Here is a 26,266-nt window from a genome sequence, read left to right on the forward strand (position 1 = left end):
AGGGAGGGAAGAAAGTTGTCTAGTTTTAGATTGAAGTACAGTTCTGAGAAAGTTTTAGCAATGCTAAAGGACATGAAGTCCCAGAGCCAAAGTTACTTCAAAGAAGTCTTATGTCTCCTAGATACAGGCCAGCCTTAGGATCTTTGCCATACTTAGTCTTGGCTGGCAAGAGCATGCAGGAAGCATGATCTTGGTAAAACTTGGTGATGGGTTTCAAAACAAAGCAGCATAACTGTCATTCAACCATGTTCTCTGTAATAGGAAATCTGAAAGGCACATCTTTCTGGCTACCACATTTCATCTGGGACATCAACTGGGGTGACTTAAATGGCTATGGACTGGCTATGTATTTCTCTTTATATCTACATGACCACTCCATGGTCAGCTTCTGTGTGGCCTGGAGGTCTCAGGGTAGTTGTACTTCTTACATAGTAAGGGACCAAGATTGTTTGTGCCAAGAAACCTAGATGGAGGATATACGTCTTCTTATAACCTTGCCCTGGGCTGTGGACTGAATGTTTATGTTCATTCCCAAATTCATACGTTGAAGCCTAAATTTTCAATGTGACAATTTTTGGAGGTGGGCCTTTGGGAGATAATTGGGTCATGAGGGTGGAGTCCACGTAAATGTGATTAGTGCCCTATAAGTAATGACATGAAAGAGATCATCTCTCTCTCCTCACCATGTGAGGATTCAATGAGAAGACAGCCATCTGCAACCTAAGCAGATGGCCCTCACCAGATATCAGATCTGCCAGCATCTTGACCTTGGATTTCCCAGCTTCCAGAACTGTGAGAAATAAAGTTCTGTTGCTTAAGCCACTGAGTCCGAATACCACAGTATTCTGTTATAGCAGTCTGAATTAACCAAGACATCCTGGAAACCACGTAGCAGTCTTAATTAACTAAGACATAATGGAAACCATGTAGCATCACTTCCTGGCATTGTGTCAGTCACATAAGGTCAGCCCAGATTCAACATGGGATGGCCTGCACAAGAATTGGGAACTGCCTTGGAGACCAGCTACCACAGTGGGATATATAAGAACACATGTTCTTGTAACATTTTATATGCCTAATATAAGTGACTCAAGTCTTTGTACTTTTCACATCATCACTCATTGAATCATTCAATTTGGTCTATCATAATAACTCATGGGTTTTGAATTTTTATTCTTAGGTACTTTACTGTATGACTGTGAAACTTTTTTTCCCAGTACTTTTCATTCAAATGCTTTTAAACCTATTTCAGATACTCATTTGTTATCTATAAAATTTTTATTGTTTACAAAGGATTTCAATACCTAAATATTGTAGGATACTTGGAGTAAAAGAATAACACTATTTTAAAAATAAAAGAAACCGTACAGTTCAAGGAATCCCTACCAACAAAGCCCTAATGGAAATTCCCTTCCTAAAAAGCCAAAGCCTGTCTTCGAATGTTTTTCATGACTCAACTGCTATTTGTTTTCATTTTCCCTGGGCATAAAATGACCTTTTGAAAAAAAAGTTTATTAAAGTTGTTTATAGACATATTTCCTAGTCCAATAGTAATAAACATCATTTTTCTGGTGTAAATTGTTTTTAAAAAGATATGTGTAGGACATTTGGTATTTGTTCATCTTAACCTACCTTTCTTACTCCAACAACTGTCTTTGGGCAAGGGTGGTTTTGGTAAAGGTGAGAAGGAGGAGCTTTCCACAAAACCACACACATTCGCTCATAAAAATAAAACCAGGAGTCTTGGTTTAAGTCCGGCCAGGTTGGCTGCTCAAATAAATTCATGATCGGTCTTTAACATGGCTCTAATGTATCTCTCCCACCTCTTGTCACAGCAGAATTCCAGTCAAGTTTTCCCCAAGCAAAGGATTTACTTACACTGGTGCAGACCTGGTTTGAAACATTTTATTGGCAACACTGATGTCATATTTAGGAACCATAGACTTTTGTCAGACTGTGTTAGCTTCAATGACAAGTATTAGTGGTCAATGATATTTGAAATATTGTTAAAGTACCTAGAAATAATAGGCATTAAAATTCATTTCGTTCACTGCAACAAACCTCTAAAGATTTCATGTCTTCAGTGGAACTGGCATACTGTAATTGTTATTTGGAACTTAATGTAACCTCAACAGCAGCAGAGAGAATACAGTCCTCTCATTATGCACATGCTCTAGGATCGTTTATTTTAATGCTTTCAAATAAATACGTTCCATGCAGCACACTACAATAAATAAGGAGCAGCAATGTTCTTCTAGTAAATCCATTCATAATGTGAGTCACCATGTAAAACACCACATCTCAAGTCTTTGGCCCTGTACCATAACATGAGGCACACCACATCTGCACCCAATCATATCTGGCTTCATATGGATTTAATAGGACTATGCCAGGAGTGCATGTAAGCACAAATTTAACCAGAGGTTTCCAGCTATTAAATACAGCTACTAAGTAGTTAAAAGGCAGCAACTTAACCCATAACCCCCCTCCCTTCATTTTTGAGACAGAAATATAAAGATAGAAATGCTCTGGTGAATTTTGGGTCAGTGGAAAGCATGGTGGGACACATTTAGAATGCTTGGAGCAAAGCTGGCACAATATGGCACCCAAAATGTCACAGCAATACTGATACTGAATGGACACCGAATACAACAGACTTGACTGCAGACGCTGAGCTCTAGGACACAAAGTTGGGGGCTGCAGTGGGGGTGGCTCATTTCCACTAGGCAGATAACTCAACAGTGCCTTCCTCCTCGCTATCAGCTCTGTTAGCGCGAATCTCCACAAGGGTCCTGGCAAATCGGGTCCATTCATCATTGTGGGGAACTGCAAGCTGCAAAGCAAATCAATGGAGAAATGATGAACAAGATATCTTTCCTGTCTGAAAGCCCTGAAGCCTGAATGACTATCCCTTTGCCCTCACCCCCTCCAAAGCAGATATTTCCCTTGGAATGTAAAGGAAATCAAATATTCTTCTTTGGATCAAGCAGGGCCTGAGGTGTCGCTCTTTAATAAGAGAACCATGTCACTCTTGGAAGCAAAAGCACTCACAGAATTTATAAAATTTTAAAACCTATGTAAACTATACAGTCACAGTAGCCACATTAAAGTGCTTTTAGTAATGAAATTTTTTCATAAGAAGACCAGACTTACAGTGAAACAGCAAATAAAAACTGCGTTATTGACCAAGATTTTCAAATAACTGTATATTTTATCCCTAGTCAATGGTATTAATCCTTTTTCTAAAGTATCGCTAATGGGGCAGTATGAAGGCAAAAGAATAGCTTATATATACAAAGAAATATTCCTCCTATGAAATAGTACTTAGGCCTTTCCAGTAAGATTTATATGATGATAACTATGAATAATAGTAATAGTAGCTATTATTTACCGAGAGTTGTGTTCTAAGTACATTACATGTATTAACTCATTCACAATAAGAATCCTATTGTGCCTCATATTCCTAAATCAGAGGCACGCAAAGATTAAATAATCTTACTAAGGTTGCATAGCTAGCAAATATCAGTGTCAATGGAATCTGGTTCCATTATGAACATCCCTAGCCAGTATGCTATACTGATTCATCAAAAAGGGGATTTATAAAATTTCCAAAATATCTTCTGTGTACTATTCAGTGAGGAGGAAATTAATGCCTCTTCCAATGCAAACTGAATCTATGAATTTTTGTTAGTAGTTTTAATGTTTTCTCCACATAGCATCCAAAAATAAATTGCTTAAAAATATCATGCAAGTATCTGGGATAGAATATTTGAGGATGAGAAACAGGATTTCGTAGAAGTCTGAATGGTTTTCACAGAGAATAAAATTGATTTAGATTTTAGACGCATTTTCTTGGAGTTTTACCCTATAATATAGTGTAATTCAACCATAGGTACTAGTGCTACAGTACATTATCCACATATTCCATAAACATTAAGAACACACAGGCATCTCAATTAATATACTTTTTAATGAAAAAAGAGGAAGCAAGTAAACCTAAGCTTTGAGATTGCTTCTGCAGCTGGAAAATTTCTCACCACACAGAGCCAAATGATTAGAACTTAAAATTTTTATTACAAGGATAATATTCTCAAATACTGTCTGTCCAAGAAAACTTATTGGAAAGTGGCAACTTCATTATGCAAAGTATATCCTTAAATTAGTGTTCTGGTATTAAGGCTAAATGTTTCAAGTATATAATTCTGGAAATTATATACAGGCAAGGAAAGTAAGTTCTTTGACTTATTTTGCGAAGTGCAGTACCAATAAGAATTCTTACTTAGTCACATGAATGAGTTTCTGAATGGTTAAATGCTACTACAGTTATTGAAATGAATCCAAATTTCTTTGTAGGCAATAACGCAAGTTCACAATAGTCTTGAATGATGCTGATAACTTTTTGCTCAGTCTGTTTTCCCTACTTTGGGCTCTTATCCTGTATTCCACGATTCTTCATTTTTCTCTTCAATTTTAGAAAATACTGTACCTGGGAAATGAGGCCCCCAAAATGTATGATACAAACAAGCTCACTAAAAACATAACCAGCAAAGGGTTGGTATCACATTTATGTAAAAGAATAGGACCACTATTTCTTTTCTCTCTTCCAACCGCTGAGCAAGCCTTTCCAAAAATAACCATGAAACAAAAGCCCAAGAAGAGACAAAAGCCTAATCATGACAACACATTTATAACTTTTTCCCATATAAAGTAAGAATCAAACTAAAGCTGAAATGCCCCATAACTTCATATAACTTTAAATATTGGAGGAAAAAAACAGGTCTCAATAGTACACAGTACCTTGCTCATAAAGAGCTGAGTTTCGTTTCCAAACATAAAGCTATATTATTAGTTAAAATGGTACAAATTTAAGTTAATATACGATGACCTACGCAATATTTTATTGATAGCAATGTGTATAACAATAAAATAGGTAAATGTATTTACATAGTTTCATGTAGTAGTCATGGCAAGACTGTTCAGAAACAGCCCTAGTAAAGATTACGGAACATTAAGGTTTGAATAAATGTCTAGATACAGTTTAGAACATTTACACTATATAAAATTGCACATCTCAAAAATTACATAACTTCTCAAAATTGAATTTTATCAAATTTAAATGTTTCTTTTAAACACACAAAATATAAACCAGCAAGTGAATTATATGTGACTTTCTTCATGGGGGTGGGATTAATAGTGCTGTAATACTAACACATGCCCTTAGAAATACAGATTCACCCTCGCAAAAGTGTCACAGTAATCTAACACATCTTGTCCTCTTTCTGATCTGCTGAAGTTTCATTTAGATTGGCAAAATGTTTGAAGTTTGTTTTTTAGGGATATTTGTTTTGCCAAGTCATTTCCTCTTTATGGTATTATAATTTTCACAGAAATATTTATGTTCTTGGTTCACAAAAATTCTAGAGTAGAACATGATGAAAACACAATTCCTTCTAGAAACTTGAAATCAATTTATCTACCTCATCCTATTATACTTTTCATCTTGTTGACTGTAAAAATAACCCAAGGTGATTGTAATGCTAGATCTAGAAGGTGAACTGCAGACTGCCCCATTTTTAGAATTAAATATCACCATCAGGAAGTACTTTAAGTATAATCTTAGCTTGAACGTGTGAATGTGTATTCACAGGCTATTTCTACACCCAAAGTAATAATTTTTGACATTAGAATTACTTGTAGGTAAAACCAAACAGGTGTCCTAACAAACAAGAGGGCCACTCTTTTCACCTTGCTGTTTCCATGACTGTAAACAGCATCTGTTTGGACAGAACTGCCCTTCCTACCCTTGGCAGTTCCTGGCTCCTCTCACCTGGTACTCTCTGATTAGAAATGGCTAGAAAGGAGGCTCAAGAACATAAATGCATTTATGATTTTCTCTAAGAGATTTTTAAATCCCATACTATCTTAATCATTAAATAGGAAAAATCTTTGTTCATGTTTCTTACAGAACAGACTGATCTCATGTCCTACCTTGCATATAAATTTATTCAATACTCATTCAATCAGCATTGATTGAGTACCAATTATATGTCAGGCACTGTGTTTGAATTAAAGATACAGTAGTGAATTGTTTTGGAATAAGATGACTATGAAATACTGACAAAATTAATTATGATTTTTGTAGGTCAAACTGTGTGAATACTGGCAAAAAAAAAACTTCACTGACATTAAAATATGAATAGCCTAAAATTTACCTTCCTTCAGTGACAACTGTAACATTTCCTGTTACCTGTTGTGTGTCAAGCAAGTAACAGGGAGGCAAATGGCATGTTAATAACATTGCTTCAGCATCTCTTCAAGTTTCTATTAAGGCATTAAAGGCTAAATCTAGAGCATCACTATGGATTTTTTTTTCTCTGAGAATAATAGCTTAGAATAATTTCCAAACAATTTACATTTGTGATAGGAAAAAAATTCATAAGTTATTTTGACCAATTAAAAATGTATAGTTAAATTAAGGGAACACCATTAAAAAAAAATTAAAAAAAACTTCAAAAATTGCCCAGCATTGTTCTAAGTCAAAGTGGATCTGGAAACATTTTCTGCCTCTAGATTCATCTCTGATGAAGTCTGCATCATAGGTTAGGGATGACTCAGATATTCCAACTGCTTCATCGACTGAGTTCACCAACAGCCAGACCATCTCCTGGTTCAATGACTGTTTTCTAATTTTTTGCTAAACATATAAAGCACTTTCATGCCAAAGCACTCGAGGTTCAGATTCCTGAGATAATAAAATCTTAACTCTAAGAGAGATCACCTTTTGTTTTTTTTTTTTGTTTTTTTTTTTTTTTTTTGAGATGTTGCCCAGGCTGAAGTGCAGTGGCGTGATCTTGGCTCACTGCAACCTCCGCCTCCTGGGTTCAAGTGATTCTCCTGCCTTAGTCACCCAAGTAGCTGCGATTACTGGCATGCACCACCACACTCAGCTAATTTGTTTTGTATTTTTAGTAGAGACTGGGTTTCACCATGTTGGCCAGGCTGGTCTCGAATTCCTGACCTCAAGTGATCCGCCCATCTTGGCCTCCCAAAGTGCTGGGATTACAGGTGTGAGCCACCACGCCTAGCAACATGATCCTATTTTTACAACCAATGAAACTAAGGGCAAAGGTAGTTACTGAGGTAGGAATTTGGACATAAGAAGGAGGTAAAATGAACCTCCGATTTGGACAGGAGACTCAAGTGCTGTTCTCATCTTGGTTGCTGGCAATGGTCAGGCACTTACCCTCTCATTGCCTCATTTGTAAAGTAGGGATGATGCTGTCTGACCCATTCATCAACAGAGATGTGGAGAGCATGAGAAAGGTAATCTAAGTAAAGGAAGTACTATGAGTTCATCATGGATTGTCATGCATTCTTTTTCCTTAAATTATCAGTCAAATTGAACAGGCTCCCCAAAATGATATGTTTTGTGGCATACATACCCATTTTACAGTATTTTTCTGTTTTTTAAAAAAAGTTCCTTAGGAATTAATTCTGATTGTTATGTGAGGATGTTAAGAAGCAGGGCATAGACCTTTCTTTAACAAGTAGGAGAGGACAGTATAGGGAGCTAAATGATTTGCTAAAGACCACATAACTTTCATCTGTTAGTGTGGGGCAATCAAGCCTCACCCCTTTGAGAAATGCCAGCATTCCATGACAGAAGGGCAGGCAGGTAATGTGTTTTGAATCACCTGCTCAAAGATTCTGACGATTGTTTTAAATCTTCTAAGATTCTTGGAAGACAAAAGGTCAACAAGCAAAAGCAAAAGTGCAAAAATTGTGGAAAAATTCACGAAAATGTATCATTTTAGCATCCCAGAGCCCCAACCCTCAGGCTACCCCACTATTTCTCTGACCATGTCAGGGATCTGTCCCCTCCTCTCTGCCTGAGTGGACTGGAGACTGCCTCTGGACCCGGTCCCACTTCACCCCTGAAAAACTTACCAGTCTAACCCCTTGCTCGCCTTGCCCGGGTGTCCTGTATACCTAAAGGGAGGCACAGATTGTGGAGTAATAACGTTTGAGAATGGAGCCAGGGTTGACTTTTTTCCACTTCACCAGCCAGATCCTGCTTTTTTTTTTTCCCCCCAGATTTGCCATTAACTTGCTGTGTGTCTTTAGGGAATGTATGGTTTTAACACTTCTGATCTTTATCTTTTTACTTCCTCATTTGTGTGAAATAAATTATAAGATCCATCTTCTAGGACTGAATATTAAATAAAACAAAAAAATGTAATAAGCTTAACACAGTGCTTGTACATTATAAACCCTGAACATGATGCTGTTTTTCCTTCTTAATGTTTATTCCTCTCTTCTAATTTTTTTTATTTTCTTGCTTCCTTGCCTCTTCTCTTTCTTCTACTTTCTTCTTTTTACCTATTCAGAGCTGAACTTTTTTTTTTAGAAGTTTACCTTATATTTTATAACATTTTATGTCTTCAATATCCACACAAATAATTTCCTAAGTAGTCAGGCTTTTAATAATAGCTAACTTTCATGAATGGGGGACAGGGAAAGAGTTCTTGCAAATCACAAGAATTCTTTCAGAGTTGCTACTTTCCATTGTTCATTTAAAAATCAAGTTTAAAATATAACTATTTATTGTAACTATACACATCCACACACATATGTAGACATGCACATACATATTTTTTATTTTTCACATGTGACTAATACATCCTAATCCATCTATTTCCTTGTGGCACTTTCCACAGTGGGATTCTTCATTTTTACCTAAAGTTGTAAGGATTTATAACTGACGTACACGCTGTTAAAAAAATCAAATGACTTTTTATAACCAAGGTTAAACATGCAAATATCATTCATATGTTCCTCTTTATAATCACATGGCTAATAACCATTTTGAATAGTTCTCAGTCAAATCTTCCTCATTTTTTAGTAATTGCAGCTATAATAATTTTAAATAGCTGCATTATCTGCAGTAACATTCACAATCCCAATGCAATATTTTTCATAGTAAAAATATCTGTCTCAGGTATTGCTTACTTTAGTTTTTTTTTTTTTAAATCTTGCATAATTAAGACGTTAGAAAAGCACTCTGATTTCAGTTGGTTTCTCACATACATGAAGTATGGCCAACACATTAAGTGAGTAGGACTTTAGGTTTCAAGATAAATATTCCACGGGATGTGTGGCTCATCAGCCTCTTTGTAATTTTTCAGTTAGATGAAGTAATTTTAAAAAGTGTGTGAGACTATCATGTTAACCATTGATTTCCAAGAGATACACAACAATTCACCTCTGTATTAATCTCAAAATTAAACTTTTCTGTTAAAAAGATATCTTACAGATTTCCTTTCACTTTAATACACATTATTTTTTAAAGCATTTACAGAAAATGTAGAAGTGTACATTGGTTTCCACAGAACAACTGCTAACCCCCTCTAAGCTCTAAAAGCCTTTTTAAAAGGACAATTATTAATGGCACCCAAATTCAGGAGATGGTTGACTTACTGGTATACAAATACACGTCTGTGTTCAGAGGAAGCCTATATTTTTTAGGACAATTCCCTTTACCACACACACAGATGGGAGCAAAGTGGGAGGTAATATGCAATGAAACAGCCACTGAACGACCAAGCATACCCGCTTCACATAAATACAGCCCCACTGTATTTAACTCCCGGGAGAGTCTAGCATCACGGCTAACAATGGATGAAACCACGGACCAGAATTCCAAGCCAGAATGCAATATACAGAGGGTGTAAATATACTACAGTGTTCTACCACAAAAAGATATATGGTATGTAACTTATTTAGAGCAGTTTCAAAGAAGTCGACAAAGTAGGAGTTATATTAGTCTCTGTACAGCACAGTCTGCTATTACCAGTCAATAGGTAAAAATTTCTGTAAAATTTAGCAACACTCTTACCTATGGTGGACAGATGGTATTTGATTATCTTTGAATTTCTTTTCATCTGGAAATCCCATCTAAGGGAACCCTCATCCACCCATGAAGCTTCAGACCTCTCTGCCAAAGGTCTCTTCCCTCATATCTTTAAAGGAGTAGTTTATTTTTACCGCATTTTTTTTTAAGAGTAACACTTTTTAAAAAATCCATTACCACCTAATTAAGGACAGAAATAAAGGTAGGACATAAAAGTCAAAGTAAATAGTAACAAATATGGGTCTCTATCAACTTCAATAAGCCAGCGAATACAGAAAGAAATATATATCCTTCTCCTTAAACGCTATCTTAAGAAAGTAACATGTAAAATATTTTTCATGTTAAAATTTAGCATTATAGGAAGTATGACAACATTCTGAAGGTTTTACCTTTGGAAGAAAAACAACAACAACAAGAACAACAACAAATAGCCGAAGAAAGAGTTAATTCACGAAGACCTAAAGACAAATAGTCTTGTTTCACATTTGTATTAAAATCTTATCATCCTTCTTTCCTCAGAAATCTTTTAGCCTTATTGTTTTCCTTACTGTTTGGAATAATCTATTTCTCTGCCCAAAAGATGGAGAAAATGGTAAAAACGCTGGTTGATGGACAATAATGAGAAATAAACTTTCTAAACATGGATAACTTCTTTTTCCATAACACAAAAGATCAAGAAAATGGTAGGAAAAAGCAAAAGCATGTGCTACACAAGCTCACCTGTCACATAAGCTACTAAACACATGTCCCTTCTTTTCCTGATATTATTAACTATAGGTTTTCTGGTAAATTCTTAGCAACTGCTGCGTCTAAGCAGTTTTGACAAAAAGAAGGCTTATTGCTAAACACCTTAAAAATATTTACCAAGGTAATAAAAGAAATGTCATTCCCTCCTACGGAATGTTTGGGCATAAAAGAGGTATTTTTATAACGCAGTTCATGATTTACCATATCTATAGTGTCCAAAAAAAGCACAATGAAAAGGAAGCATTTTCCAGTGGTTTGACAACTGTTTGAATCAACTGTTATGCTTTTATTACACTAGTGGCCAACTGCTCACTTTTAAAAGCACAGGAGGGGAGGGAAACTGGGAAAGAGATTGGGGGGAAGGATAGGCACGCTTTTCTAAAGATACTTTCTAAATATCCTTTTCCTTGCAACTACAGTTAAGTAATTTTTTTCCTGTGCATCAATCTGTAGCCAACTTAGAGGCTACATCCTGAATGCTCTAAACAATTAAATTTTCTCTCAATTTTTCCTCAAATTTTCACACATGAATCATTCGTTCACCCATCAAATATTTACTGGGTGCCTATTTTGTGCCAGGCACTTTGCTAGACTGGGTTATTGTGTTTTAATAGACAATCATCAAATAACCACTTTGTGTACAATTCTGTGGATGTGGTCTTCCAAAGGTTAAAAAAAAAAAATCTGAGGAATGTGATAATCAAGGGAGGGCTGACAATCTGAATTTTTTTTTTTTAAGTCACAAGGGTAACTTTTTTTTTTTTAAATCATACTAGAAGGTTTTCACTTTCTTATTTATTTATTCACTTTAAAAATATTCATTTATGTTCACTTTCTATCTAAGGGACCTTAATGCTGAGACCAACACAAATAAAAAATTTATTCTGAATATTAAGAAACTATTGGTTGGTTATTAGGAGAAAGAGCTTAGAAATGAGAGACTGTTTTATCTATTAGGTTAAAAGTATGAAATTGCTTTTACAATGTTAGCAATTTGGATATTTCTTAAGTGATAAGTAATTCATGCTTTAAAATTTAAAAGATGTTCTGATAGCTGACATTCTCAAAAATTCATGTAAGCTTTCCTTGAAAGTGAAATATAATGATTCATTCACTTCCTCACTTTTCAAGTCCAACCTACGTGGTGTATAAATATTTACACAGGAAACATGCATAAGCAGATACTTGATTATGTATTATATTTTAGATATGCCAACAGTAGCACACATACACATGTAAGAAACAACTCCATTCTATACAGGCCAGGGTTAATCTACATTCACAGATGATTGGAGAGACTTCACATTTAGCTTTTAAAGCTGTGATTTGAGGCTACTGCTCTAAGCAGCAATTTTTCAAGATAAAATTTAGCAATTTTGAAATTATAGAACCAAACACAATTTTGTCAGCTATAAAAAAATTAACACTATAATTAACAACTGCTTCATAATCCAAACTGCTATTGAAGATGACAGTTTGAAACCACAGAAGAATCGTGAAGATGATTAATTATACAAACTGGTTCTTCTTTCAGAAGGTTTATATTCATAGATCATTTATCACCAAAATGAGAATATATGAACTTCATTGAATATTGCAAATTGCTATACACACATTAATTTGCTGTTTGTAATATTAGATATTAGGGCTTTCTTTTCATTGAGTCAACTACTCCATAATACATGAAGTCATAAGTATTTCTTATCAATTCAGAAAAAACATTTGCTTGAGAAGATATTAATCCTGTAAGTCCATTTTCATATACTAATGCTACCTGAATAAGCATACTATTTATATAAAAATTAGTTTAATCATGGTCTTTTACATATATAATTATCAAAGTGAAAGCCACTGCTATTACACACACTATAAGATGAATACTTACAACATTAATTGGAATTAATTGCACCTTTTCTTTTTTAAATTAAGCACTTTTCCCAGAAGAAATACAGTTAATACTAACATTACAATCATAGATTTTACCCAAAATATTTAATTTCAAATACATATAATTTATTATGACAAATGAATTAATATATTATTTCAAAGAGGCTTATTTTATTTAATTATATTTATTAGCATCCCAAATCTGCCCATGCAAATATACCTTTGTGCCCTTTGACTTAATAGCACAGCATTGTGGCTATAACACTAAAAATTCAAGTAAAAACTGAAAAATCTAGTTGAAAATCTTGATGCTTTGTTCTTACATCATCAACTGCTATCTAGATGTTATAGACAGAACCAGGTATTTGGATTTTAACATTTTATCTGGATGTTTGGTATCACTGGAAGAATTTATGCCTAAGTCTTTTCTTTTTCATGAAGGGAAAATCAAAGGAAGTATTTGGTATCAGCTAAAGAAAATAATGTTTATCCACCTAAGAATAAGCCAGTACTTGCAAAGGCCTTCAAGAATCTAGGAAATTAACGGCCACACTCATGTAATGAGAAACACCCAGTGTTTCAGATGATCATACCTGGATCTTGCTAACCTGAGACCAACTCTGCTCTTCTGGAGGCTGCAAAAACTCAGCCATGCAATCAGGTTTGCCTTGCGCAGGGGACAAAAGCCTTCATAAAGCACAGTTATTAAAACTGGCTGATTGCAAATGCAGTTCTTTTTATTAAGGGACTCTTGTTTGAATTAACCTCCCAAATCCAAGTTTAACTTTTCAGTTTTGTGTTTTGTACACCCACTTCCTCAAGGAGGAGAATTATTTATATTCAAGGCACAGGCTGCTTATGGAGAATTGACCTAGGCCCTATACTACTGGAAAACATGAAGGAGTTCCACAAAGTAAACAAGTATTGCCTAAGTGTGATCCCCTTAAAAATCATCATTGTATTGTATTTATTTTGTGTCACTCAAACCCTTTTTAGCTCCTAGTACTTCCAGTTTATCAAATGCCACTACGTCAAACTGCTGTTGAAAGCATTAAAAAAATGGCCCGTTGAATCTCTTTTCTTTTATTCTTATTCTTGCTGGCTATGAAACCTTATGAGGCACCTATTAACAGTTCTTACATGTAACACCTTGACCATCACTCTAAAATGTATTATGTAGGCCATTTTTCCTGTTGGGGTTACAAATAAACTTTTCACTCCTGATTTTTCGTTTTGGCTTTAAAATATATTCAAACGGACATTTAAAATCATGTTTTACTTTTTTAGCAGTGTTACATTTGATCTCTCATGTTAACCCACATCTTTCTTTTCCAAGAATTTTTCAAGGCCCATATTTCCAATGTTAAATGTATTACACTTATTGAAATTTATAATAAAATGAATACTATTCTTTTGGCCCCCAAATAGTCATATCAAACAAGCTATTTGAAATGCTACCAAAGTTCAGAGTTCAAATTTAAAGATTTATGCATATTTTCTTAGGTAATTAGTGAATAAGATACCAAATCAATAAAGCTAGGATAAGATTTGTCCATCTCTCAAACCATGGTTTTTAAGTTGCCATTTTATTCTCCAAATTCTACTTTGAGCTGAAAATGATTCTGTAATTTTATCATTTGACTACTGTAAAATATAATCAGGGATTTGAAACCTGTGTGAATTTATCACAACTGAAAACAAAATCTTCCCTGGAAGAGGTTAATGGAAAAAGAAATAATAGGAGGTGGAAGATAAACTGCTTCTTTCAAAACTGGAGCTGCAAACAGCATTCTAACTAATTCAGATAAGCAGCAAACATAGTTGTTAGGGGATATTTATGACAGCCGCATCTGTGTGACAGCACTGAAGCCTTAACAATGGCGGCAGGCTTTCTATAAAACACATCTGCAAGAAAGACAGGTAGATAGGCTGGCTATCAATCATCAGAACACATGAATTATTCTATACATACTGGCCTATGTGCTGTTGAAGTCAGCTCTATATACATAGAAAAGCTTGCTCTTCGGTAATGGAGCCATGGCAATGAGTAATTTTTATTTTTAATTCTTTAAAATGTGTGTTCATACATCATTTGAAAAAAAACCCAAGAATACCTCTCTTTTCAGGTATATTAATAGTTCATTTTTGACTTATTATCCTACCCATGTTTCATTTATTGCATGGGATCCTTCCTATAACCCAAAACAAATAAATTGCATCCCATAGTTTGGAGATTTCTCAAAACTTATTCAGAATCTAGGCTCATTTTTAATTTTGAATCTCAGAAAATTTAAATGGTGCATGCAACCACTGTCTATGTAAATTAACTTTTCAAGGCACAAATAGAATAAAAATTATAGCCAAATAATAAAAAGGGGTCTTCTCTGTCTTTTGTCAGATTCAGATTCGCATAACTTCCATTTATGCTAATGGGAGTTCAGCACCTGCTCTGCAAAGAAAATAGACCCCTATCTGTGAAAATAAATGTGTACAGTGTATTTTCCAGATATAATGCTGAAATCAGACAACCAAAAATGTGAGCTATATAAACACAGCCTCAGGTGACCTACCTGAGAACATTGCTGTTTTATATTTTACCTCTTGAGTAATAGGTTGTGGGATATTACTCATGTCTTTGTCATTTAAATGTAACAAAAAGAAAAAAAAAGGGAGATGGACAAACTCAGTCTGGTGATTTCAGTGAGCTCATACACAATCCTATGTTTACGCCTTCAGAAGTTCATAATAAATTGTATCACTAAATCTGGATTCAAGCCACTGCTCTCTGCCATCAACTTAAAAGTCATAGAGGATAAGTGTACATTATAAGAGGAAGGCATGGTCATAGGGGCACTGAGCTGGGGCTCCCTGCAGCAGCTGCAGCCTCAGCTGGGACAGGAGATGAGGCAGACGATTGTCAGTGACTGGTGATACCAGAGTCCCTTTCTGCAATGCCCTAATCAGGGAGTGCCAGGGCTCACAGGAAGGCAAGTCTACCTGGGCTTGAATGGGGATGTTTCCATCAGTGCTCATAGCAGCTCCCTTCAGGGAGATCTCAACAACGGTGTGGACAGAGAAAGCCTGTCCCACTCCACTCCAACTGGCGTAGGCATCTCAGAGATCTTTCCCCAAATTATATTATTAATACATTTTTCAGGTAAAACTATGATGTGATCAAAACAGGGTTGTGGGAGGTGAACTGGGATCTTCAGCATGGCTTTAGCTCTATATGTACCTTGATGTTTATCATGGTAGAGTCATGGCCCTTCTCACTAAACATTTTTAAAGAGTTTTAAGAAATAGGTAATGAGGCCGGGCGCAGTGGCTCACACCTGTAATCTCAGTACTTTGGGAGGCCGAGGCGGGTGGATCACCTGAGGTCAGGAGTTCCAGACCAGCCTGGCCAACATAGCAAAATCCTGTCTCTACTAAAGATACAAAAATTGATTGGGTGTGGTGGCGTGTGCCTGTAATCCCAGATACTTGGGAGGCTGAGGCAAGAGAATTGCTTAAACCTGGGAGGTGGAAGGGCGCCATTGCACTCCAGCCTGGGCAAGAGCAAAACTCCTTCTCAAAAAAAAAGAGTAAAAAGAGATATAGGTAATCAGAAGATTGTAGTGTGTCCATCCATTTAACTACATTTCTAGAGCTTTCTCTTTCTTCCTAATGATCTAGGTTACGGCCTTTTTTTTTTTTTTTTTTTTTCCTGATTTGCCTCATGAGTGGCACTAAGAGTAACACTCTAGTGGACAGGACCGGCTACATAATTTGCATGGTTCAGTGAAAAATGAATATGTGGAATTCCTTCCTGACAAAGTTTTAGCAATTGTAAGACAATGACCCAAGCTCAGGGCTCCCCTAAGCACAGGGCCCTATGCAATTGCACAAGTCCTATACCCTTCAAGACAGCCTCACTTGTGGAACAGGGTCTTGGCAAAAGCTAGTCTACAGGCCGCTCTTTTCTCCCCAGCTTAAAAGAAATCTCTCGAATCAACACTGGGAGAATGAATGCGAGATGTCTTCCCACAGACATCTATTCAATGTACTGAGGAAAATGGACCAACACCGTGTGCTCTAAAAAACCTACCATCTACTTTTTAATACAGATTGTATTACAAAGCTTATCTAAAAGCATTTTGTCTTCTTTCTAGAGGGTTCTATAAAGCAAGGTTTTCTATCTCAAGGCTAGCAAGACCGTGGTTACTAGTTTCGTTTTAATAAGGACCAGGGAACCAATTTTGAATATTGGTAAATGGTGGCAGAGCCTACTGGCAATTTACTCTTCAATGCCATATTTGTTTCTTCTTAAATAGCTCTCGGCTCAACCATCCTCCCTGCAGTCAGTCATGTACCAGCCTTAGATAGGACCTCTAATTCCAAGTGGGCCACCCTGCCGTGAAGCATTCCATCTGGCCTTCCGCAGTTTAGGTGATTTGGAAGAATGAGAAGGCACTTGTCCAGAGGGTACACTTCTCTTTAAGCACAGTTATGTTCTGTCAGTTCTGGGCTGGTGAACGATCCTATAGTAATCACAATAATGGCAGCATTTGCCCTTAAGGGATCTACCTCTTTCAGAAGCAGGCTGCAGCTAAGCCTCAGAGGTAGGGAAGTCATTTTTCCTTTTAGTACATGGTGCCTCTACAGACTGGGTCTTCAGCGATTTAGAATAAAGCTTAGTGGTGACAGAGAGAAACACAAAAATTCCCCTTCTCCCCAAATACATATAATTTATAAAAATACTTAGAAAAAAACCACAGTTCAGGCAATTATTTTGTTAAGTCTGAGTTTTTCTGAGCTATGGATTGCTTTGTATATGATCAACAATACCTAAAGAATTGTTCAGGTGTATAAGCTTATCCTGATTTCCGGTCATTCAGAGAAGGGCTAGAGATTGTAATATTACCTACTCTCAATCAAATAGTATATCCTTTCTTTTTCTTGGTAGTGAATTTGTAGGGATAAACAACCCTACAAATTGTTTGGCCTATTATATGTCACAGAGATTTTTCTATAGCCTGTCTAGACTCCAGACAATAGGCGAGACTGGCCTATAGTTGCAGACATTTCTATAGTCTGTAATATCACTTAGAAAAGTAAGGGCAATAACATAAAAATGAAAACCAGCCTGACCTGCCAGTACGATAGTAGAAATATGAGTATAACAACACTTTACAATTTAGAAATGATGATAGCATCCTAGAAAGAAATTTTAGCAGCCACATATCAGCCAAAGCAACTTTTGTAAAATCATATATACTCGCAAAATATGTCATATTCAAGTAATTCTGTCCAAAAGCCATAAAATTACTTTTATTGCAGAAAATTCTGTATATATGTCATGTTGTGTTTCCTTATTGCATAGAGACTGTGTATGAATGTATGTGTGTGCATATATATAGTGTGTATATATATAATATTTAAGTCAAAATAAAGACTTTTCAAAAGGCCTTTTAAAATATAAAACAGATTGTTAAACTATTCTGTTTTTTAGTCCTTTTAGAATACAACAAAGAGGGATAAAACAATTATATTGTATATAATCTTAAGTGAGTTAAGGGACATTATGTGTATGCAAAGGAGGTAGAGCAAAAAGTTTTTACATTTTATCTATTTTCTGCCATTGTGTCTCTGAGCATGTCTTCATGTCTATTTCTCTCCCACAATTACACTTGTTATAAACAAAGGAAAGGAAAAGGAAGAAAGGAAGAAAAGACAGAAAGAGAGAAAAGCCTTTTTTTTTTTACATTCTCCTTTGCTCTTTTTTATTTTTTAGGAAGTGACCAATAAAGAATATCTGTTTTTGTTATTGTCATTTAGTTTTACTTTGATGAAGGCCATGAGAAAGATACATTAAACATAAAGAATACTCATTTAAGAAAAAATACTGCTGTAACACTACTGGCGGTATTTCCGACTCAGAGGGTATTCTCTTTCCCAAAGACTCCAAAGTATATCGATAGTCACCAGACCATTTGCATCTTCATCATTGGGGCCAATATTAACAGAGTTTTTGTCACTGTTGGAACAACTCAGCTTGTGGTATCAGTAGTCAAGGGGGTGTCAAATGAAATAGATAACATGCAGTAAAAGAAAGAGATTGTTTTTTTACTTAGAACTATGCATCCAGAATAGAAAACTCCCATTTCTAAAGTCATTCGGTTTTTGTCCCTGGCTGAATTTTTTAAAACACCATCTAGCTTGTTTCAACATAATCAACTATACCATATAGCAGTATAAAATATGTCATCAAAAGTTCCATTGTAGAACAAACCATTTAAGATTGCCAAATTTATAGAATGCTGATTGATGAAACCATAAAGAATCCTTCTCAGTGTGATCAGCTAAACCCATCCACCAGGCACTCACAGAGTACTTTCTAGGTCTAGGATGCTATGCATACAAATGTGGTATATTTTCCCCCTGGAATGCAAATGTTAGATTCATATTATGCCAAAATAGCATTACATAACACTCTCATTTTGTTTTGCTTGAAAGTTCAATATTTTCTTTTCCTTTAAGGAAAAAATTCTTTATCTCGCCAGAAATGAAGGTTTTGGTCAACACTTTCTCATATAGTAAAAATAAACAGACAATCTTAGGTACAATTGACTGATAATGTAACATTAAATTAAGATCTTATACAAATTCAAGGAGATTTGTCTGAAATAAAAGATGTAATTTTTTTTTTCCTTTTTTACATGCCACGATGTTCAGGAAATTTTGAATATCACCAAACAGCACAAAATTCTAATTAATCTCATTTTCAATTGGCTACACTTTAATTAAAGAAAAATAGTGTATATATTAATTGAACATACTAACCAAAACTTGACTTTTCAAGTAAACAAAACATTCCAAATTCAATTTTAGCATGATGTATTTGGCAAACTTTTCTTCCTTTTTCCTGAGATGGAGTCTCTCTACCACCCAGGCTGGATTGCAATGGCACAATCTTGGCTCACTGCAACCTCTGCCTCCTGGATTCAAGTGATTCTCCTGCCTCAGCCTCCCAAGTAGCTGGGATTACAGGTGCCCGCCACCACGCCTGGCTAATTTTTGTATTTTTAGTACAGACAGGGTTTCACTATGTTGGCCAGGCTGGTCTTGAACTCCTGACCTTGTGATCCACCCACTTCGGCCTCCCAAAGGCTGGGATTACAGCCGTGAGCCACTGAGCCCGGCCTTTAAACTTTTCATTCTCATGAAATTAGTGGGAAGTGCCACTCTCCATCACAGGATGATGGGACATTCTACAGCACTCTAAAAGGAGCTTAGATCGTTAACATAAGTGTCCTTGCATGGAGACAGAAGATCAAATTAGGCCCTAAGGAAGTCTCGCCAAACTAGCACTGAAGTCAATGGAAATTTGCAAGCATATTATAGAGGGTCCTTGTGGCCTACAAGGTCTTGCCAATAATTTCACTAGGTCTCTAAAGTAGATCTACAAGTCAAAACAATAACAACAACACAAACAAATACACATGTACCTCTCCAACGTCATAGACCCAAATACGGCCTTCTGAGTCCCCAACAGCAACTTCTTTGCCGGCTTGGGCCCAACGAACACGGTTTAGGGCGGATGCTCCCTCAATGGCCACACTTGCTGTTGGAACCTGCCAAAGGGTTTACAACAGAATAAGAGAATCTCTGAATATGAATTTAAATATACAAATTTGCAATAATACTTTTAACTGGATGAGTCACCAACTGCCTTCATGTGCATGAAGTAATATTCATCCCTTGTGCCGGGGGAAAAAGGGCTCATTGTTCTTAAATCATATGCTCCACTGAATTAAGGGGTAGAGAGAAGAGACATTTTAACAAAAAAAGAAAAGGAGGGAGAGTCTTTTTACATAGTCACCGGGCAGTAAGTGGCATGAATATTTCTTTGGATTATGACAAGTGTACATCCAACAAAAAATACAGGAGCTAAATGGGATCCTTCCCCATCGGGTCATAGTTTATGGACAGATGGAGAGAGAGAGATCTCAGGATTTACCAAAATTAAGGATACTAAAAAGGCAGAAAGGGGGTGTGTGGTGGAATAAAAGTCATATTAATGTGAGTCTTCGAGGAAAATGTAAACATATGTATTGATCCCTCAAAACCTCATCAGGGAGGAGATGATCAGAAGAAGAAAGGAAAACATAAAGGTAAAAAAAAATTTCAAAAAACTCAAATTCTCTCTCTCTCTCTCTCCCTTTCTCTCTCTTTTGTTAAATCTGTCTTCCTCCCTCTGGCAGTACCGAAGTGTAATAAGCAATCCACAACTTTGGCACTATCTCCAGGGCGACATCGTGATAGAATACAGCCACCCACTCATAGAAAATGCCTTAAATCTCCTTTAATAAACACTTCAAATCTAAAAGCATTGATAATTATCACAGTAATAATAATTAAAGTGAACTGGAGGTGCTGCAATGGAACCTGTAGTATTTGTTCCAAGAACCTCAGTATTTGGAAAGACTTTTTAGTGTGTCTACCTCTCTTCCATTATCTGTTGTGTAAAAGCTTGTCTTCAAGGTTAGAAGTTTATAATTGACATAAAGTTCAGATCTCTTGAGCCTTTTATAAGAATGTTGAATAGGAAATGACAACATGCCATTAAGAAAGGAAAAGGTAAATATTAAAACAAAAAGAAAAAATATGGTGAAAAGGGGGCCACTAAGATCATCTCATGCCACTGTTCAAGACCTGTGTCTAATAAACATGTCACATTAGAATGGAAATACAACATGTACTGTGGCTTAGTACCACTGGCATTCTGTTATTCAGGGAATTGAAACCATCTGTTTATACAAAATTATTGACCCAATATCTATCTTTAAAATAGCAATAAAAACTCCATCATATGTAAGAATCTATGTTTAAACTTAATCTTGAAATCAATAAAAATTCTTTCACCTGCTTAAATCACTGTATGTCAATTGTGAACAACAACAACAAAAAAACCAAAAGTTCCCGGCTCATTTATTTTTTAAAAATACACAATTTCTATAATAAAAGTACCTGCTGTGCAAGCTAGAGTCTGAATTTTTAACCAAATCTTTCAAAGGCTGAAACAATGTGAATTTAGATGGATCATAATTCTGTCAATACATTTTATTATTACTGTGCTGCCCAGAAAACAAATCTGTGATTCAACTGTAGACTCTTCAAAGTTAATTTTTAATACCACAATTTAGAAGGTTCATACAGGATTCTTACTTAATTCTACTACCTAATTCCATGAACAATCTGATATTGAATAGAATTAGGTAATCTATGAACAATCTTAAAAATAGAATAAAATGTTTAATCTTAATATGAATATAACAAAAAAAAAACCCTGAAAATAAACTGACATTGTAACACATTTAAAATAATGCCTAATACATTTTCAAGAATTTTATTTATTTGGAATATAACTACTATAACAAACTGAAACAGTATTTTAAACATTTAAAAATAGTTTCTTTTCATAGATATTATAAATGATAGAAAATAATGATCACAGCCTGTATTATGTGCTAGAAAATTCATAAATGCATGAAGAAAATGACAAAATATATTTGCATTAATCTGATCAGTAATGACCTTTCCAAAGTTGATGAATAATAAAAAACAATTCATATGTTCTGTCTGTCTCTTATTCTGTATTTTGTTTCACAAATATTTCCAGTTTTCCTGGCTCAATCATTTTAATTGCAAAGACAAGATTTACATATCATAAATTATTATATTAAGCAGTAGAAATCAGAAATACCGAGGTGGGAAATATGAACTACCCTTGCATAGGAACAGATGGAATAACTTGGTCCAAAAATGTAATAATATGAACAACAACAACAAAACATACTGCTGTACTATAATTCAAATTTTTAAAACAAATCTAGTTTTTAATCTGACAAATATTTGAAAAATCTTGTTCAACTTGCCAGAAGGCAAAAATGATTTGAAGGTTTTAAAAAGTGTTCGGTTAATTACTGGATTTGAGCTGGACTCAATGTAACTCTACTATTATTGTGAAAGCAGAATTATGTTTACCACAAAACTAAACAGTTTGCATGACCAATAATGATTTTTAAAAAATGTTTAGCTATAAAACTCTTAGGTGGTTGTCTCTTGATATCTAGAGAGAGAAGGGAAAAAAATTACGTTTATCAATGTTGAGACATTACTTTCATTTTACCTAAAAAAAAAAATTTTAAAGAAAAATAGTTACATAGGAATTATTAAGGAGTTTCTAGAACACTCACTCCCTTCATATGCATTGTAGTTGGGTATCACCTAAACATTATCTCAACTAAGCTGGATTTCTAAGACAGCGGTCTTCTAAGTCAATCAGGAAAATGTTGTGTTTTTTTTTTTTTTTTGGTTGCTTTAAATGAATGAATTTCTCCTAGCAAATAGAAGCAATATGATTTTAATAAACAGTGATGAAGACTCTGGGAAACCCTTACAATATAAGGTAATAACATCTTTCTAATAAAAACAATAATGTTATAAACATTTCAATATCCAAATGATGGGGCATTTCACGTACTCATGCCTTTTGGTTATTTTCAAAGATGCTTCATTACATAACTCTTTCTTGTTACAGAGTTCTTGTAGCTAAAAGGAAAAACAGACTCAAATTGAAAGAGTTTTAAAAGATAACTACTTGGCAGCGATTATAGGTGTATATACCCTTGAAGATACAATGAGTCAATAATAACACCTGAAGAATATTTCCCTGCCCCCTCCCACACATATGCAAAAAAAAAAAAAAAAAAAATAGGAGGGAAGTATGCTCCTCCTCAGATCCTCCAGCTGTGGGCTTCCTAATTAAAAAGGCTGAGCTGTTTCCTGCTCAAAACACTTCAAAAGACCTTTCTGTTGTTCTCCACTTGACATATAGTTTGCAGCACTTGTTCCTCTTACCTGTCCATTCTTATTTATAGAGAGCTTTCTTGAGTCAGAAACCAAGAAGTGATGCAGGGACCATTTTATTTTATAAAGTTGAAGGACAATAATATTTATGTTAAAAAAAAAAAAAACCCAAACATCCAAGTAGCTGAATTAGCAACTCAATATTTTTGCAAGACTGGCAAAAAGGAACAATGCATGTGGCATAGTTTTTAAAACATACAATTTTATAGCATAATTTAAAAACAGCATTATTGGCTGCTTTTTAAAATAAATGGGTACTTTCACTTACTGTAAATGTGACATGTTAAACTCTCTTTTAAAAAAAATACTGAGTTTGATATTCATGTTCAAAGTTAGAGGCTGTTGTAAAAGTCTGCCTCTGAGTTTGATATCTTAGACAAGGAATATTTACCTTGGTACAAATCAAATGGATGAAAGATCTAAACAAAAAATAGTCAACAGAATCGTCTTTTATGGATTCAAAATAGAAATGGTGCAAGTAGCAAACACTGACAAATAGCCCCTTTTAAAAGCCTAATCTAAAAATCAACGTCCACAAAAGCTTCTTTTCCAAGTGTTTGCCAGTAAAGTTATTTCAACACGGCTCTGACAAATGCCTGTGTGTCCTGTCCCATAGGGAAAAGGTGTGAACGCATAACGTTTTGCTCTTTGCAAAAAGGGTGGTTAATTGTCCAGGAGCAGCCACCGTTTAGGGATGAAGGGAGATTAAGTGATTTTTGTCCAATGCGTCTGCCAATTCCCTTCAGGGTAGTCAAGAATGGGGGGCCGGCAGCCCTGCTGCAATTGGAAGGTCTGTCCAAAAAAGGCCGTTGTAGAGAAAGAGGGAGAGACTGCGAGTGGCCGACTGCGCCCCCCTCCCAGCCCTCCGGCCCGGGCGCCTTAGCCGCCGCTCACCTCGGTGTCATTGTTGAGGTTCCAGAGGTCCAAGCGCCCCATCCCGTCCACGCAGGCAAAGAGCGCGGGATGCACGGGGGACCACATGACATCGTACACATAGTCTGCATTGTCTTCAAAGGAGTAGAGCGGCTTGTTGTGCTGTAAAGCAGAGAGACCGTGAAGACTTTGTGGCGCTGCTGCTGCCTCGGGCTGTCTAGAGAGCCTAATTAAAAACTTTGCACATTCACAAAGTGTCATAAAACTTCCCGAGATGAAAGTCCTCGAGAAGGTGAACCGGAGCTTTAATGTGACTAGAACTGTCCAGTGGCATAAATAAATACCGGGGGGAGAGGGGGCCTTTGAAGGGGCTGGGGGCTGGGACCGGGGGTGGGGAGGCGGTTTCAGACACAGTCGTATGAGGCATTCCAGACAGGTGGACGGGACTGCCCATTAGTTCGGAATTCTCTCCCGGCAACGCTTTGCGAGATGCTCTGAGCCTAAACCCAACCGTGATCGGCCCGGCTTGGACCCGCTGGGATGTTCTGAAGCCCCGGCGGTCCCGACCGCCCCGAACCCTTTCATTGAAGGCAACCCCTGCCACCTCGTGGTCCTCATCTGTAGCTGCAACAGCTGCTGCTACCTCCAGTCCAACTCCAGGCCAAATTCACATTTTAAGGGTTCTTTTGCAGCGAGGAAGGCATACAAATATTTTAAAGAGGATTAGTGCTTTTCCAGGAGGTAATCATTTCGTGATCCTACGCCTTTAGTCTCTCTGCATAGGGTCAGCTCACCCCAATCAGTTGAACTGGTGTGTCTCATTGAAGTGCCCCTGAACCTCTGTACAAAATGAACCATATTCCTAGATCACCCAGTGTTTTCAAAATCCCGAAAATTGACTTTTGGGTGTTGGGGGTGTGTGAGTGGAAATGCGTTAACAAACCCCTAGTGCATACAAATGCTTCCACTCCAGAGGGATACAATAAATTAAAATGGCACTCTTGATTTCCAGTGAATATTGTCACATCAAAATAGCACAGAAGTCAGAGGCAAGTTTGAAAGTACACCAGAAATAAAACGTAATTGGACTTCATGAATTATTCATTCCATCTGGCTTGTCTTATTCTAATTTCTGCATAATGGCTTTACTAATCCCTGATCAATTAATGTAAAATGAAATTTAAATGATAATGAAAGCCCTAGAGATAAAAGAAATTAAGTATTCTTATATCCTCTGACAGAAATCTAAACAATGGGAGTTTTTTTCCCCAATGTCTTCTTCATCCAGTCAGCTGTCTGTACTCTCTTCATGGGTTCCACTGAATGCCTGTACAGGCCAGAGTAATAAGATCAAGAAAAGATAACATACAATATGAACAATCAAATCCTTTCTGCACAGTAGGTTTAAAGAATGTATCTGTAGGGAATCGGCTCCAAATATTAGAGTGATCTCTCCAAGTGAACTGTTAGTTAATATAAAATGCACAAAATACATCTGCTGAAATGAAAGTGAGAAAAAGCAGTGTGAAAACAATAAAACTTCTGTAATCTAAATATCGCACAAAAATTTAATGTAGTAACTGTGAGTCCTTTTTCCATGAATTGTATTTCTCTGACATTTAAAAATCACCGCTTAGAACTGAACAAACTTTTAATACATTAAAGCAACACAGAGTGTTTTAGATGGGCCACTATGTGGATACAGTGAGATGTGTCTTATTTTTAATTCAAAAAGTATCTCATGGAGGGTGTGATTTGAAAAGAATTATATGACATTGAGATAACAAAATGGTCAACTGGATATTAGCTTTATAGTTTTTTAAATTTTATGATTCTATAATACTTTTATGCCAAAGTATGTATTATATACCATATTTGCAGTGTGATTTGAAGCCAAAATTATTTGCTTATTGGCTATTTCTGTAGCATCTTTCTTTC

At 35.9% G+C, this 26,266-nt stretch overlaps 1 protein-coding gene across 10 annotated transcripts in view; it reads right to left on the reverse strand.

The window, feature by feature from the left end:
- Positions 1-1,891: 1,891 nt before the first annotated feature.
- DYNC1I1 (dynein cytoplasmic 1 intermediate chain 1) overlaps positions 1,892-26,266 on the reverse strand; it is a 318,746-nt gene continuing 294,371 nt past the window's right edge. For all 10 annotated transcript variants that reach the window (XM_005550168.5, XM_045388826.3, XM_005550167.5 and 7 more), the window contains 3 exons: positions 24,350-24,490; positions 20,032-20,157; positions 1,892-2,833 (listed from right to left, as the gene is read on the reverse strand). In XM_005550168.5, the coding sequence (XP_005550225.1) occupies positions 2,723-2,833; positions 20,032-20,157; positions 24,350-24,490 (378 nt within the window). In that variant the 3' untranslated portion in view covers positions 1,892-2,722. The remainder of the gene's footprint in view (positions 2,834-20,031; positions 20,158-24,349; positions 24,491-26,266) is intronic.

This window comes from Macaca fascicularis, chromosome 3, assembly GCF_037993035.2.
Source record: "Macaca fascicularis isolate 582-1 chromosome 3, T2T-MFA8v1.1".
Taxonomy (NCBI): domain Eukaryota; kingdom Metazoa; phylum Chordata; class Mammalia; order Primates; family Cercopithecidae; genus Macaca; species Macaca fascicularis.